The following is a 16,293-nucleotide window of genomic DNA, read 5'->3' as shown; positions in this document are numbered from 1 at the left end:
AGCTGCCAACTTTCATAAGAACACTTTAAAAAAAAAAAAAAAAAAACTTGTAGCTTCCGGTGTGGGCTCCACATCCACAGCTGTGGTGCCAGTTATTGCGTAGGAGCCAGGTCGCTTACAGTCCGAGTCTCTGACAGAAGATGAACCCGAATCGTCAAGTCGAAGCTTCCACAGATGGTCCTTCCAAATCAAATAATTCCACGAGGGATTCTTCTGAAAACGACGCGGTCACAAGGATGACATAGTAAGACACAGTTTTTGTTTTGGTACTGTCAAGTTATGTGACGGTAATTATGTTGCAATTGTACGATGGTAACATCCTTTCAGTGCTTATAAAGATATTTTAACCTGACCTTGTATTTCAAATGAGTTTAAGTTCAGATACAGTTGTTGTTGTTTTTTTGCTTCAGTTTCGATTTGAGAGAAACGTAATCGTCATGATGCATTCAGGGTCGTCAGAAACTCGAGTCTTTGCAGTTGCTTTTTTGAGCGACCACGAAACCATGGGTGTAAAGGATTTAAAACATTCTCTTGTACGCAATCGCAAACAAATAAAATATGTATGGAAATAAAAGATGAATATGGAAGACTAGTAGTGAAAACATGGATTTTACATTTAAACATATTCAGCACTATCACACATAGTGATAAATTTCATAAATCTCTACAACGCCGTATCAGGGCCACGTATAAATATAATATATATATATATATAGACAAATATCTGCAAAAGATAATAATGGCAGCCACAAAAAAAAAGGCAGTAACTAGGAGATGGCTGCAATCTGATCCTCCAACACAGACCGATTGGCTAAGTATTATGAACACAGTTGAAAGTATAGAGCAAATGACCTTTTCTTTAAACCAAAAAATGGAAAGAAAGAAAAGTGACTCTTGAACCATTGCTGTATAAAACACCTGTAATTACAGTTTTTTGTTTTTTTGTTTTCTGTAATATGAAATTTGGTATACTTGAAAAAGTTACACAAATAAAGTAAAAAACCATTTTTTTAAACTCAATGTATTGTAAAACGGTATGCATCAAAGGGACATCACAAGCAAACAAAACACACTTGTGTCATTAAACCTTGATATGTTGACTGATCTGAAGTCTCACGGAAGCTGTTCCTAATATTTCGGACCATTTCAGTTTAGGGGGAGTGACCAAGTTTTCTCCGATCGAGTCTCGCCGGAACGAGACACTTATGGGTAAGCCCGTCTTTCTAGATGTATTTTTATTATTATTTCACTTCTTTTACTGTGTCAATTTAAAAAAAACTCCTTTAGTTGCTCAAAAGGAAGAAGAGGAGCTTCAGAAATGGAAAGAGGCTCACAGACTCACACATGTGCACACCACTCCAGAGAGACTAGGTAAAAAAGTAGCACTCTTCCAGCATCCAAATCTGAATCATTATTATTGCTCACCTTCCGGGACCTTCACTGCCTCACTGTGTTCAACGTTTCAAGGTGGTGATGCAACGTTGGCTGAAGTCAGGGAGAGACAGTTCAGGGATTTGCGTTACTACAAGAAGGAGAAGAAGGTACACTTTTTTACATGTTGGGGATAAAGCCCTGGTGCAAATAGCATAAAAATGGTGAGTAATTAATGCCCTCACCCCAAACGTAGTCTGTCTGTTGTGCAAAGGAAGCTCCTCAATTCATTTAGGCATTATGTCCTTGGCACCAAGATGCCACAAGATGGCACCAATGTAATGCTTTGATTGCGTTGGCCTTTGTCCGTATATACTACAGTACAGTGAATTGGTGCATTTTCAGCAGCTAACAGAGAATAGGTCCCTAAAAACAAATCTGCGATTTCATTCAAGTTTCATTTGTGAACGCCAAACTGTGAAGGACTTAACGTTGCTTTAACATGACTTTTACCATTTAAAATAATTATCTTCCTTGTTTTATATGTTGTTGTATATTGTTTATGTACCACCATACACTAGTATTATACTTTTTTTTTTCATATTTTTTCTCACTTCTGTGATTGGTTGAGAGTACTAATCACACAGCTCCATTGCCTAATAGCAAGGTTTATAATGTCCATTTTGGCTGGTTTCCAAATATGGTTCCATGCCCTTGGTTCAGTCTGCATTCCACCTCTAAGCCCAAAATCAGCTGGGATAGGCTCCAGCTCACCCACAAACCTAATGAAGAAAAGCAATATAGAAAGTAGATTGATGTTCTTTTTTGGCTTCCATAATAATATGGTGTTCCCCCGCACATTAGTTGTTCGATATTCACAAATTCACCTACTCACTGATTTTTCTTTTGGAACCGCTCCACTTTTATATGATGAAAAATGAGGCATAATTGCCTTTTTATTAGCAGCCTGACATATAATATAATAAATAAATATAAATAAATGAAAAAGAAAAATTTAATTAAAAAGAAAAACTTTTGTGGAAATTTTGAGTCCAACCCGGAATTCATTCGCTACACACGATTAGGGAACAACAATTTTGGGTGCGAGCGCTACTGTTCTTGGTCTCAGGTTCTGTAAAATAAATGTCCCCAAAAATGGTACTTGTAGTCTGAAACATTCATGCATTCTCTGTACTACTTATCCTCAATTGAGTTGGGTGTGCTTGAAGCCTATCCCAGCTGGCTTTGGGCGAGAGGCGGGGGTACAACCTGGACTGGTTGCCAGCCAATCACAGTAAACATTAGGGGTGTGCCAAAAAATCGATTCTCATAAGAATCACGATTCTCATTTAGTACGATTCAGAATCGATTTTAAATGTCTCAAAATCGTTTTTATTTAAATTATTTTATGCTGTATTGCCTTTGTCTGTGTGTGCCTTTATTTGGAGCGCTGTTCATGTTGTACCCGGTTTGGCCACTGAGGGACAGTGTGGTTCCACATGGTCTAATACACTGTTAAGTTGTAGCCACATTAGAGAAAAGAAGGAAAAAGTCACAATCAAGTTATTCCAATAAAAGTTGTTTTTTTTGCAGCGTGGAGCCGTTCTTTTGAGTGATAAAAGTGCCGCGAGTAGCGCGCTAATTAGCATTAGCGAGTCAGACTGGACTAGATCATTACAATTCCTTGCACATCTATAGATTGAAGCAAAAATCATTGTCAATCAAATCATTTTGAATCAAAAAGAGTTCTTAATCGAAAATTGATTCTGAATCGAATCGCAGACCCAAAAATCGGAATCAAATCGTATAGTGAGACATTCAAAGATTCACACCCCTAGTAAACATACACTGTGTGCATAATTGCAAGGTGAGTGAGTAGTTTGACAATATCATCATTCGTATGCATCTTTTCCAACTCCAAGCTGTTATAAACATGAATGCTTATCGGATTTATAGTGCTGTTGTATTCCAGAAAAGCAACCTATCCAGAGTGCCGAGAAGTACAAAGTGTACAAGGTCTTCAGTGCTCAGAGACATGGCCAAGGGAAGGATGGCTCAAATCAGACCACATCTGGCTGGACCATATCATCGATGATTCTTTCATCTTCAAGGCATTTAATGGCTAGCCCTGCAGTGGAGTGCTTTAAGGAATGTGATGGAGCATTGTCCTGCATGAAAATCGTGATATTTTTGAAAGATGCAGACTTCTTCCTGTACCATTGCTTTGAAGAAATTGTCTTCTAAAAGCGGGCAGTATTTTTTAACCCAGTACTCCACCTGAACCTTTTGGCGTCACCTGCTCAAGCATCTGGTCCATCAAAAGTCACTCTTATCTCATCAGTCCATAAAACCTTTGAGAAATCTGTCTTAAGATATTTCCTGGCCCAGTCTTGACATTTCAGCTTACGAAATGAACCCTTGTTCAGAGGTTGTCGGCTTCCTTGGCCATGTCTCTGAGTTCTGAACACCTTGTACTTTTCTGCATTCTGGTCAGGTTACACTTCTGAAACGTCATTCACTGAGGGTCACTGTGGAAAAAAAAACAACCATATATATATATATATATATATATATATATATATATATATATATAAATATACTTAGGAAAAAAGCTAGTAATGTTTTTTTTTCGCTCACTTTTTTCACTCCTTGTGAAATTTAATTGGAATTTCTAACTGAAAAAAACTTTACAAAGTTTATTTCAAGTAAATATTACTATTATTGCTTCAGTTCCCATTCAGTGACGTTGTGATTGTGAGTGTGAATGGTCGTCCGTCTCCATATGCGCGCTGTGATTAACAGACGACTTATCCTGGGCGTTCTGCCTTTTGCCCAAAGTCAGCCGAGGCCCCAGCTTCCACTAACACTGAAGAATATATGTTTCAAAAATGGATGGATGGATGACATTTTTCTGTTTCTTCAGTCAAAACAGGACGATTTGGCCAATAGGAAGAAACAAGAAAAGGAGGATGAATTTCAGTGGAAGAAAGACCAACAAAGAAAAAAGGTAAAACAAAACAAATAAACAATACACAGTCTGTTAATCAAGCTATTTTTTTTAAATATATATAAAACTGGTGAGAATAAAGAAATCATGTTAACAAAGAATATATATTTTTTCCTTCTTTTTTGGGACTTCCTCACCTTACTGTGTGCTTTTCTGTGATTCTATTTCAGCACTTTGTGACAAAATCCAGAGTAACATGATACACCCCCCCCCCTTTAGTATAAACCCTTTTATCCACAAGTTCAAATTCATCACATCTCAACAACTTGTGTTGAAGGAGCAGTAACATTTTCAGACGCTAGATGACAGTAGAGGCAAGCATCAGTAAATGATGAAGGAACGCTGCCATGCTGAATGCGCTGCAGTCTGCACAATTAAGTAACATCCATCCATCCATCCATCCATTTTCTTGGCCGCTTTTCCTCACTAGGGTCGCGGGGGTGCTGGAGCCTATCCCAGCTGGCTTCGGGCAGTAGGCGGGGTACACCCTGAACTGGTTGCCAGCCAATCGCAGGGCACACAGAGACGAACAACCACACTCACATTCACACCTAGGGACAATTTGGAGAGTTCAATTAACCTGCCATGCATGTTTTTGGAATGTGGGAGGAAACCGGAGTACCCGGTGAAAACCCACGCAAGCACGGGGAGAACATGCAAACTCCACCCAGGAAGGCCGAAGCCCGGACTCGATCTCACGTCCTCTGCACTGGGAGGCGGACGTGCTAACCAGTCAGCCACCGTGCTGCCCCATTTAAGTAACAGTGTATGAAAATCCCTTTACCCAAATTCTACATTTTGTTGTTTGCCTTAAAAAATCTATTATGCATACATGTTGATCAAAATTCAACACAAAACAACCAGAATATGATGAAGTGAAAAAGCTCCATTTTTTTGTTGCAAATGTATTACGAATCAAACACTTTAATATCACGTGCATAAATACATATCAGTCTATTTGAATATCATGGAAAGCTTAATTTATTTCAGTAGTTCGGTTCAATCAGTGAAGCTTTGATACAGTATTACTGTACTGTAATGTACATTTACACCCCCAAAAATTTTCTTCACCTTTATTAACTCATTCACTGCCATTGACAGCTCTAAACATCAAAAATTAATTTGAACTATTTCTATAAGTTTAACATTTGTTTCCACTTTGTTAACAAGAGTATGAAAACCTAGAATTTTTTTTTATTGTATATTGAGAACATATATAAAATTGTGAGTTAACTAGTAAAGTCATGTGATCAATTTTAATCGCCTGACACAACCTCATTTTTAATAATCTTTTCTTTTTTTAATCTTTTTAAAAAATGAAAAAAATATTAAAAATTACGGGCGTCAGGTGATTTTTTAACTGTAATTAATCGCATGACTTTACTAGTTAACTGGATTAAAAAAAAACATTAAAAATTAGGGGCGTCAGGTGATAACTTTTTGTTTATTATTGTAATTAATCGCATGACTTTAGTAGTTAACTCGCAATTAATAACACATTTTATATCTGTTCTAAATGTGCAATAAACAATTCTAGGTTTTCATACTTTTGTTAACAAAAGTGGGGAAAACATTTTTAACTAATAGAAATAGTTAACATAATTTTTTGATGTCTATAGGCATCAATGGCAGTGAATGAGTTAAGTATTAAGTGCAAAAAAAAAAAGTCTGGCTTGTTTTTAAGACTTGAAACTTCCATCGAAAATGAATGGACTTAAAACATTTCCCTGAGGAACGTTGCTCCAAATTGTCTAACTGATACTTTGGTATGGTTGTTGGGAAATAACTTACTCAACGTATGTTACACTGACAAAAGTATTGGGACACCTTAATGTTCCATCTGTAGCAATTGACATAGAAAGTGAACTCATAGCCATTCTTTTGGATAGACTTTCTTTGGGAACGTTTGCAAAGTTATTCCAAAAAAAATGTGTGTGCGTCTCTGTGATGCTTTGCAGGCTGAGTGTCTGGAGCAACGGAATCGGGCAGAGGAGCAGAAAAGACAAGAAGAAATCCAGCAAGATCACACCCAGTGAGTCTGTCCTGTCTGTAATAAAAAAAAAAAATAGAAAGAGTACGCTGTACAACAGCTTAAAACTGATCCTTTTCATGAAACGTTAACTTCATAGTAGCAACAACATACTGTAGTTCGATGTTAACACTGCAGACAAGTGCAACAAACAGAAGCAGTTTGAACAGTGTATTATTAAGCCAAACCATGCATATGCGGCGGGGGGTGGGGGGGTCACTGTAATATCATAAAATGATTATGCTGTACGTTATGTTATTTTCGCAATGATAAAAGTAATCTAAGGGAAACAGCAACTTTGATGTGGCCTGCCATGAAAATGATTTGACCACTTCTGCATGAAATACACTGTAATGTCTGAGTGTCCCAATGCAGACAAAATTTGAGGTGGCGTTCTTCAAGGAAATGTTTTAGGTCCATTTAGTTTCCAGCCTTACTACAAAATAGAAACATACTGTACATTTTGGGGGCTTATTAATACCCCCATCCTACTCCAGAATATGTCATTTTAGCAGGGCTGGACTGGCACAAAGAAATAGTCCCTGCCATTTTGACTTAAGCCGCCAGCCCGGGCCGACTCCTGACCACCCCTGCCACTGATATTGACTGATGTTGGATCAGTTTGCTGTCTATATTCAAAATGGATTAATAGACTAGTCCCTCTAAATTGTGGGCCAGTCTTTTGTGGTAAAATGGAGGAAAAGAAAAATTTAAATGCACTGCAGGGCCGGCCCACCGGGCATCTGCCTTGTATGCCAGATGGCCAGTCAAGCCAGTGACAGCCGGTAACGTACTTAAGCTTCCCAGTCAATCACAAGAAAACCTGAAGACATATCTCCGTCTTTATTACTTTACGCCACATAGACTGCACAGACATAACTTTAGCAGCCCATTTGTTTGAGTGCGTTGACTGCTGCTGTAGTTGGCGGTACGCCACGAGCAGGAAACACATGTGAGTGCCACATAGACGCGGTGACTGATTGCATGCCAAAAGTTGCAAACTCAGCAACGCACCTTGTAAATCTGTCTGAGACTGAGGGGAGGTCATATGACACAGGAGGAATTAGACGACTGCGAGAACGAGGAAGTTTACGGTTTTGTGGCGGGTACAGGAAGACAGCAGGCTCACTTGCTGCTTTCCATGCTCTATTTAACTTCGTCCACCACCTTTGTCAAGACACATTCACACACACATGCGCACAAACACACACACATAAATAAAGATTTGGCCTACTTAATGTGGCTCTGACTTGGACCCTTGAATCTTTTCTTTCGGAGATGACTTTGTGTGTGTGGGTGTGCACGCAGCTCACACAGGGATGTTTTTATGACAGCTCAAGACTAACAACTTGATAATGACCTTGTAAAAACACATACACGCACATGTTTCGCAAGACTCCTCTTCAGTGAGAAACTTCACAAATGTGTTTTGTTAACGTCATATTACCAAACACAGAAAATAGGTGAGCCGGGATGGTCATTACCTAAGCCCTTATGCACCGTGATGCCATTTTTAGTTGACAGCAAGTGGCACGCACCATAAGGCAAAATGGCAGCCTGAGATGGATTTTTCTGCTCAACCCTATGATGACAAATGTATCATATTAAATACAAGACATTAAAACCCTGACGTCTATGATCTGGCACATGCATTGCACGGATAATCCATTAGAGGGCAGTATCGCTCAGCTGATGGCTTTTCCAGCAACTTTGCAAGATCGCCCCAATTGAAACCTGAAAACTTATTAATAGTGGGAAATGTTCTTTCTGATTTTTGGAATACTAATATGTTTGACATGTCTGTTTATTATGACATTTTTGACAGTTATAAATGTACAAATTTAAAGCATTGTGACTGCATGCATCAAATATGGCACAAATCAAAAGTCATATGTGGAAGTTCATTTTCAAAAAAAATTTGGGGGGGTTTGTTCAAAAGGACCAATAAATACTCTATTTACATAGAATCAGAATTTTCTCATATATTTCATGGTTCGGGCTCTAGAGGGTTAATTAATATTCCTCAATTGCAATATTAATCAGCATATTGTGTTTAGATTACTACACCTCTAACATATTGTAAAGACAAATGTTGACCTGACTTCTGCTTTAAGCCAGGTAAGTAGTATGGCAAAATAGTAGATGTACAGTGTTCCCACATATTGTCTGATTCACCTTTATGTGGATTATCTTTATTTATTTATTTTTACCTATGCTCTTTTATTCGCTGAAAACTCACCTATTTACATAGTGCCAAGGAACTATATATTTACTGTTATCTTCATCAAATCTGCACAGTCCAATTAAGTGTTTTTTTTTGTTTTGTTTTTTTCGTTTTCTTGACAGAGTGAACTCGGCCTTCCTGGAGAAGCTTGACCATGGCAGGAAAGGAAGTGAGGAAAAACCAATGAGAGAGGCTGGTGTCAGCCATTCGCCTTTCAGCGCCTGTGGACAAGAAACACCTGGACCCCATCCAGAGGAGAGCTGCTCTGACCAGGCAGAGGAGACCGGCGGTGAGCTAAACATCAGCCTAACCAAACAAAGCTTGATTGTCTGCCTATTGTGTGTTACATCACAGATCCCAAGTGATGCTGAAAGTTTTAAGTGAAGTTTTGAGTGATATCCAGCAAAATATCTACATGTAAGAGAAGTAAACACACACGGCCATTTTTTTTTCAAATATATGTAGAACAAGAACTATACAAGGGTCTGGTCGTCATGGAGCTATGCTAAAACAGCCTTCTACGTGCCAAGACAGAATTTTTCAATGTTGCTGTTCGGGACACAGAATAGTGAGACATCAACCTGTCAATATGCTACCTTTGGAACAGCCGTAACAGTCAAAATCAAGCAAAACTACAGACTACGACAGAACAGAAAATTACACTTTTTGCTGAAGCTGGGATTTTTGTCTTTTTCTATGTCACTATTTAGTATAAACAATACTGAGTGAAAAGTGATTGTTTTCTTATTTCCAGAGCAGGACCAGGACGAGTACCTAGAGCGGTATCGGTACCAGAACATGGAATGGGCCTTGATGAAACTGATGGTAAACTTTCCAGACCTTAGCAGAGTCTTCCTGGAGGACATTCTTGACCAGTGTGATGGCAACTTTCAGCAAGCTCACGCTTTACTCAAGGACACAATGACTTGAAGTGGAAATACTCTAAGGCAGTGCTGCTGGTCAGAATTTGTGAACTAAATGTTATACGTTGACTTACAGTAATAATTTTTGCATTGTTTTGCAATTGAGTTACACACTTCCAAAAACTTGTGGTGTTTTTTGGTGGCTGGAAATGATTGAAGCAATTCATTTAATTAGGGAGTATCCGCTTAATTGTATATTTAGAACGGGCCATATCAAATGCTCACACGGGCCAACTATTGGCCATCCATGATCTTTGTGTATTTGGTGTCTTGTCTGCATGAATGAGTCACGTTTTTGTTTGTTTTTTAACACGGATTTGGATTTTCGCAAAGGGTCAGCGGCATGACTCATCATCTTCGCCTCATATTTGTGGCCCTTAATTGAATCAGCATGTTTCAGATGGAAGTAGGACAGTTCCACCCAAATACGTAGATGATGTCCCCCTTTTTTGTTTTTATGCCAGTAATATTATAAAAAAAAACACTGGGAGTTGGACTTTTGAACACACTTTAATGACTTGTGCACAATCAAAATATTTACTAGATGTTGACAACTTCCTCATGTTGGGCCAACGGGTGCTTTTTGATGGAAACTGTTCGTTATCGTTTTGTCTTTTATTGTTTGTTCTCTTCCAAACCGCAAAGCTTTTTTTAATAAATGGGGAAGATGCTTTAAAGGAAATGTGAAGCTTTGTTTCAACTTCTTTCAAATTAAAACCGAGAAATTAAAAAGCCTCCTTGGGTATCACATTCACGTGAAAGCATATACTGTGGCGTAAATTTTACATGAAAAAAATTGAAGGGGATATGTTATGGAAAATGAGGAGAAAAAGTTGTGTCTCTGGACTATAGCCACTAATCAAGTTTGAAATCTTTTATCTGCTTATTATTGAAAATGTGTCCGTGAGTGGGCAGTTCTGCACTTCCACCAAATTGACAAATTTACATAATAAACCACCCCACATCGAGTTTCTCCATCTTTGACTTAACCAGCTAGGCTGTCTTGAGAATCCAGTGCCACTTTCAAGTGATCCAAGGTGGCATACACACTCCTTGTAGTGTCTGGACTGCTGTCATTGACTTTACAGGCACACTCATGAAAAACATCCCGCAAGTAGAAGCAAGCATCCAACTGAGACACGTACATTTGCCGGCAAGATCCTGCCCACCGTGAGGCATAAACTTGCCGGTGAGATGACAAGAGCAGCCTGAGAAGCCTCTCGTCACCTATCACTGCTGCCTGTGGAAGGTACCTTCTTGGCTCCACCATGCACTTTGAGTCACTTTTCTGGCTGATCAGAAAGACTAAATATGTCCCTTTTTTTACTCTTAACATGCAGGAAGGGCACAGGAAGTTTCTGCCTCCCCTGCCTGCTAACCAGACCACACATCCCTGGTAGCCAAGCTCCATGGATACAGCAGCAGGAGGAAAATTGATGATAAATTGTAAAGGCATATAATACAAATTATAGCAAAAGAGCCCCCAAAAAATCTCCAAAGAAATTAAAGGTGTGAACTCCAATAATTCACTGCCATTGACTGCTATAAATATAAAAAAAATATTTTACTATTTCTATTTGTTTAACTTTTTTTTCCACTTTTGTTAACAAGAGTATGAAAACCTAGAATTTTTTTATTGTACATTTAGAACAGATATGAAATTTGTGATTAATCACGAGATAACTAGTGAAGTCATGCGATTAATTACGATTAAAAACTTTAATCGCCTGACGCCCCGAATTTCTTTAATCTTTTTTTTATTCATTCACTGCCATTGACGGCTATAGATGTAAAAAAAAATCATTTTAACTATTTCTATGAGTTTAACTTTTTTTTTTCACACTTTTGTTAAGAGTATGAAAACCTATAATTTTTTTTATTGTATATTTAGAACCGATATAAAATTAGTGATTAATCGTGAGTTAACTAGTGAAATCATGCGATTAATTACAATTAAAAAAATGTAATCGTCTCTTGCTCCTAATTTTTAATATATATATATTTGTTGTTGTTGTGAATTTATGGCAGTGAATGAGTTAAAAATGGCCAAACTGCATGATGGCAGACGACCATTCCAGTGTTGTACAGAACAGGAAATGCTACTATAGTTGTGGTTGATGGTGTGCCTTTCGGAACCTTGAAACAGTCCATGTTGCTAACATTATAAACTGAGGACTCCTTGAATGTGTTTTACAATAAGAAAATGCTGTGCATACAATTTCTTGAAAAGTGCAAAACCAAAAACACTAACAAAGTTCATAATGTGTTGTTGCACCCGCTGACAGATGTTATTGATTCCAGCAATACCAAAAAGCACCACTGGTGAGAGCAGTTCACTTTTCTTTCTTTCTTTTTTTATTTGCATGACCATATTAGGAATGTTAAAATGGCATGTGCAGTTAATAAGGGTGTTATGATGGTAAATGTTTAAGTGAACTTAATAGAAAGAGCAAATTGGTGCTTATAAAACCAACAATGTTTATGATCTTTGTTGATGAAATCCTGTTGTGCTTCTCAGTCTGCAGTTTTTAAACAAACTAATATGTTGATGGGGTTTTTGTTGGCATGTGTTTTTGTGCCGCGCGACATGACCTTATTCTGACGGTGGCGACCCACCCTCTGGGAATCCCCTGACTCAAACAGTGCACAACATAAACCAACACACATTCATTGATGTTTGTTTGTGTGTCGTTTGTGTCGAAAATCGGCCCTCAAAGACTACCGCACTTCAGTGGTCCTGCCCTGTTTTACTACAACAAAGCTTTGTGCTTCCTGGCTTGTTCCTGTACTTTACCTGCCTCTTGTTCTCCGCCTATTCCCGTTGAACTGAACCAACCGCTCCCTCCCTTTTCTCCTCTCTCAGTATGGGACACATTCCAATACTTTGTGTATGTTTGGGATTAGAAACATGTGCTCTCAAGGCCAAAAAAGGTCATCTTGTCTGATATTTAGTGCCTTTACCAAAAGCCATCCGTTAATGCATGTTTTGACAAGTGGTGTTATTGTCATTGTGACACAAGACTACTAACCACACTTGATGAAACTACAACAAGTTTAAAAATAAAGCCAAAGCTATATAAAGGGAAAGTCATTTTGGGGGCTACCGGCTACAAAGCAATGTTAGCAATAGGAAAGTTTGTTTTTGTTTGCTTTATTTTAAACAGGCATAGCCTGTGTCATTTGATACTTGAGTTCACTGACTGCCCTCTGCCGGAACACAACAGTTAAGCTTAGTTAAGTGCTTAATGGCATTTGGTTGGATGTGTGCACTGTACTGGTGCCGAGGTAGCGCGAGTTCAGAAAAAGGAGTGCAAGGGGAGACACAAAACCGAGAAGCGACACAAGGACGTGAGGAAGAGATAGGTAGGACATTACTTAAGTGAGTAGTCGAGGCCAGACGACTTCTTTATTAGGGTAGTGAGTGATATAAAAAATATATATATTTTGTTGATGGTAGAAAAATAAGCGGAAAATCCAGAACCAATTGATTGCAGGTATGTTTATCGTCTGCTTTCTCAGCGTTAGCCTTGCTAGCTGCCTGCTACAACATGCTAGGCTTTGCTAGCTACTATACATCATGGTGTAAATACATCAAAAAATACCTCGCCACTTTAACAAAAGTAACTAGACAGACGTAACAGCCCAAAGGTAGGCTTAACACACAATGAAAATAGTGACTTTAATGTGTTTTATTTTCGTGAAAATTACTCACCAACACGATATTAGCACCAGTCACCTAGACCGAGTGGCAGCAACGATCATACAGTAAATCTTACCTTTCTACGAAAACTGCTTTCTTTCCGCCCACTTTGAGGTCTCTGCATGTCAACCATTGTTTAAGCTCTTCCAAAGTGTGTTGTCGATTGAACCATGTTGAAATTTCCCGCCTGGGACGTCGTTCTCTTCCAAAATGATGTGTACGCATGTGTCCTATGCTGTTATTTTGTCCGACTCATGCATATTAATGAGGAAAACGTGATGATCAACCCTATTGTGAAACACTTGTTCAGATGTGCCTCTGTCTGTAATATACTATATAAACCATGTGGCTAAGGTGTCCGGAAGGAGCAGCACAACATCGATTGAAGTTTTTTTTTTTTTTGGCAAAGATGGTTTAATTCTTTATCTTCCATTGCCCCAGCCTCACTTGACCCCTTATGCAAATTGACAGTAGCAGCAAAAAGTTTGAAATAAAAAGAATTATTGATTAGATTAAATGGTCCCTGTCCCACTTGCCCCCTAATGCGAGTGGACTGTAAGCCCTTAAAGTCCTTGTACTTAGGCGAGGTATTAAATAAGATTACTGCTTGGATTTCGATAAATCAATTGTAAAAGTTTGAAGTAAATCGTTGGAGAATTAGCGACCAGTAGATGATAGGTAACGAGACAGCCGTCCCGATGTGGCGCTGAGAAGCTAAATCCTTTGTGGTTACATCGGGGACAACGATCATGTTAATGAACTGTAGAGGTTATACTCAACATCACCGTCATCGAGCAAGGCATAATTAAATGCTATATACTATACATTGCATTTTAAGCATGTCTCCAGCGCTGATGTATTAGCTTGATCCCTTCTCCATGACAGTTTCCTTGGAATTGCTTTGGCTCTTGGATGCACCCGAGTCGCTCTGCCCACGTCTGTCGGTGCAGCGGCAACAAAAACCACAGAAATGTCCGCCAAGGAAAACACAGCCCGTCACAACCGTGTCAACTTGACTTTTTCGACATTTTGTGTTTATAGTGGCCTAATCCACTGCATTAGACCCTGTTAATGATACTGTGGCGGGGAAGTTTGGGTGAAAGGCAGAAACAGAAAATTGACATTTACGCTGATTATTTGGGAAGAACACTGGAACGCCCCACAAAGTCAAATAATTTGGAGTTCAACCAAAATCTTCTTTGCGGACGGAAGTTTGTCAAAGTTCATGTCCCCTCAGTCTCAGTCGGATTCTCCTTCAACATCCCTCCTTTTTTAATATTGGCAAATGCCATGCCTCTGAAACATTTTCGTCACTGTGGATGTGCCACTGCCTGTATACAGTTACTCAAAATGAGTAGTCTAAATATGCATTCTGTATACATTAGTTTAATTGCTCTCCAACACTGCTTACTCATAATAAGGATGACATACTGCACATAAGGTTTCAGATCATCTAATGTAAATGCAGGTCAGCCAATTTATGAGATGATGGAAAATGATGAGTGGGCTTCATCTTTAAGACCCCATGGGGCACGCTGAAATCAAACCAATGGACAGTGCACGGTCTGAAAGATAACGTAAACGTGTTCAGCAAAGGAAGTTCGTTCGTATGCAGCGGGAATCTGAGACTGCAGCCAAGCAGGTTGAAAAAGTTGGAGGCCATCATACAGGGTGAATTAAAAAAGAATATGCCAAAATCCTCATGCAGTATTTCAAAAACGAAAAACAATAGAAATCTCTAGTTTGGACACATATGTTGTGCATACCTTAAAGTTTTTATTTCATGTTTTAAAATTGCTAAATGTGACTACCACAGTCAGCACGGACAACATCAAACCGAATTCCTCCCATTCCCCTATTCCTCCCATATCGGCTTGATGTTGTCTGTGTTGCCAGTAGTGGCCACATTGAGCACTTTTAAAACATGAAATAAAAAACTTTGAAGGTATGTACAACACGTGTCCAAGCTAGAGTTTTTCATTTTTGAAATATCATGTGATGATCTTGGCGCATTCTTTTTTAATCACTTTGTATTCTGAATGAGCCTAAGCTGTCAGCCGATGTTGCTGTCCGGCAACAAATTAAAGACCAAATTGGTAAAGCACAGCATGCTGAACAGGGTAACGCTATCCGTGAATGTGACATGTGCACTTTCAAGAGTGCTGAAATAAAAATACTTTTTCATTGATCAATTTTTACTGAAGATGAACCTGTGTTGTTCCAACATTTTTATTAAATAATGCACCTGACTTTATGATATTCTGTTTAATGGTCTGGGAAATAGAGCAGATAACGATGAATTGCTTACAGAAAATTCAGTCAACTGTTTTATATAGTCGACGACGAATAGCCACAATTAGTAGGTTTGAGCTGGAGATCCACACAGCTTAAATGGCATACATGATTATATAATTTTCCTATACAGGTGCAGTGAGCAGAGGACGTTGCATGGCTGTCCCCCAGCATATAAGCAGTAACTGAAGCCATCCACCAATTCGTAGCTAAAATGGTTGATTCCCCCTCTGAAGGAGGACCAAAATAGTTTGTTCCTTCACAGCAAAAGTGTCGTAGTGGCGGTTTTCTCTGTTTGCTTGTTGGGCAGGGTGTTAATCTGCGATGTGGTTGCTTCTATATGTTGTTCTAAGTTGAGGTTTAGGAGAGCTGGGAGACGGCCAAGCAGGATGGGGGGAACGGGTCTGCCTGTATTCCAGTGGGAGTCGACTGGTTTCTCGTGGAGCCTCTACAAGTGGCGTATGCCAGAGTTTGTAAGCAAAGGTTCTCAGCATTAATGCAATGTTCTCTTTTTTTTGTATTGTAATATTTATCTTAAGTGTTTTATACTTATAGACATGACCATTTATGTTTTGATACGACAATATTTGGATGGGCACCAACCATTTACAGTAGAATACAACTTACCAGGAAAACGTTTTATTACCGTCTTCTGTTTTTAATTCCAGTTTTACATCCAATAGTAATGTGCTGAACCTCAAAAAACAACATTACACTGTTATTAATTTCAACACCTCACAACTAAAG

The 16,293-nt window shown here is 38.8% G+C and overlaps 1 protein-coding gene across 2 annotated transcripts; it reads left to right on the top strand.

Moving 5' to 3' along the window:
• Positions 1-46: 46 nt before the first annotated feature.
• On the top strand, positions 47-10,236 carry epsti1 (epithelial stromal interaction 1). Of its 2 annotated transcripts, none has more exons than XM_077581035.1 (8): positions 47-244; positions 1,151-1,209; positions 1,288-1,371; positions 1,468-1,541; positions 4,295-4,378; positions 6,337-6,410; positions 8,754-8,920; positions 9,391-10,236. In XM_077581035.1, exons 1-8 carry the CDS (start codon positions 141-143, stop codon positions 9,474-9,476), a joined length of 732 nt encoding a protein of 243 aa, XP_077437161.1. In that variant the 5' UTR covers positions 47-140; the 3' UTR covers positions 9,477-10,236. The 2 variants fall into 2 exon arrangements, with proteins under 2 accessions (XP_077437161.1, XP_077437159.1); XM_077581033.1 differs by having other exon boundaries at positions 48-244; positions 9,386-10,236.
• Positions 10,237-16,293: the final 6,057 nt, after the last annotated feature.

This window comes from Vanacampus margaritifer, chromosome 11 (assembly GCF_051991255.1).
Source record: "Vanacampus margaritifer isolate UIUO_Vmar chromosome 11, RoL_Vmar_1.0, whole genome shotgun sequence".
Classification (NCBI taxonomy): domain Eukaryota; kingdom Metazoa; phylum Chordata; class Actinopteri; order Syngnathiformes; family Syngnathidae; genus Vanacampus; species Vanacampus margaritifer.
This window is presented reverse-complemented; position numbering and strand designations above follow the sequence as displayed.

Coding starts and splice junctions, on each gene's coding strand:
- epsti1 (XM_077581033.1), top strand. CDS start 141: ATGAACCCGAATCGTCAAGTCGAAGCTTCCACAGATGGTCCTTCCAAA. Junction 1,210..1,287: donor CCGGAACGAGACACTTATGG/GTAAGCCCGTCT, acceptor AAACTCCTTTAG/TTGCTCAAAAGGAAGAAGAG. Junction 1,372..1,467: donor CACCACTCCAGAGAGACTAG/GTAAAAAAGTAG, acceptor CAACGTTTCAAG/GTGGTGATGCAACGTTGGCT.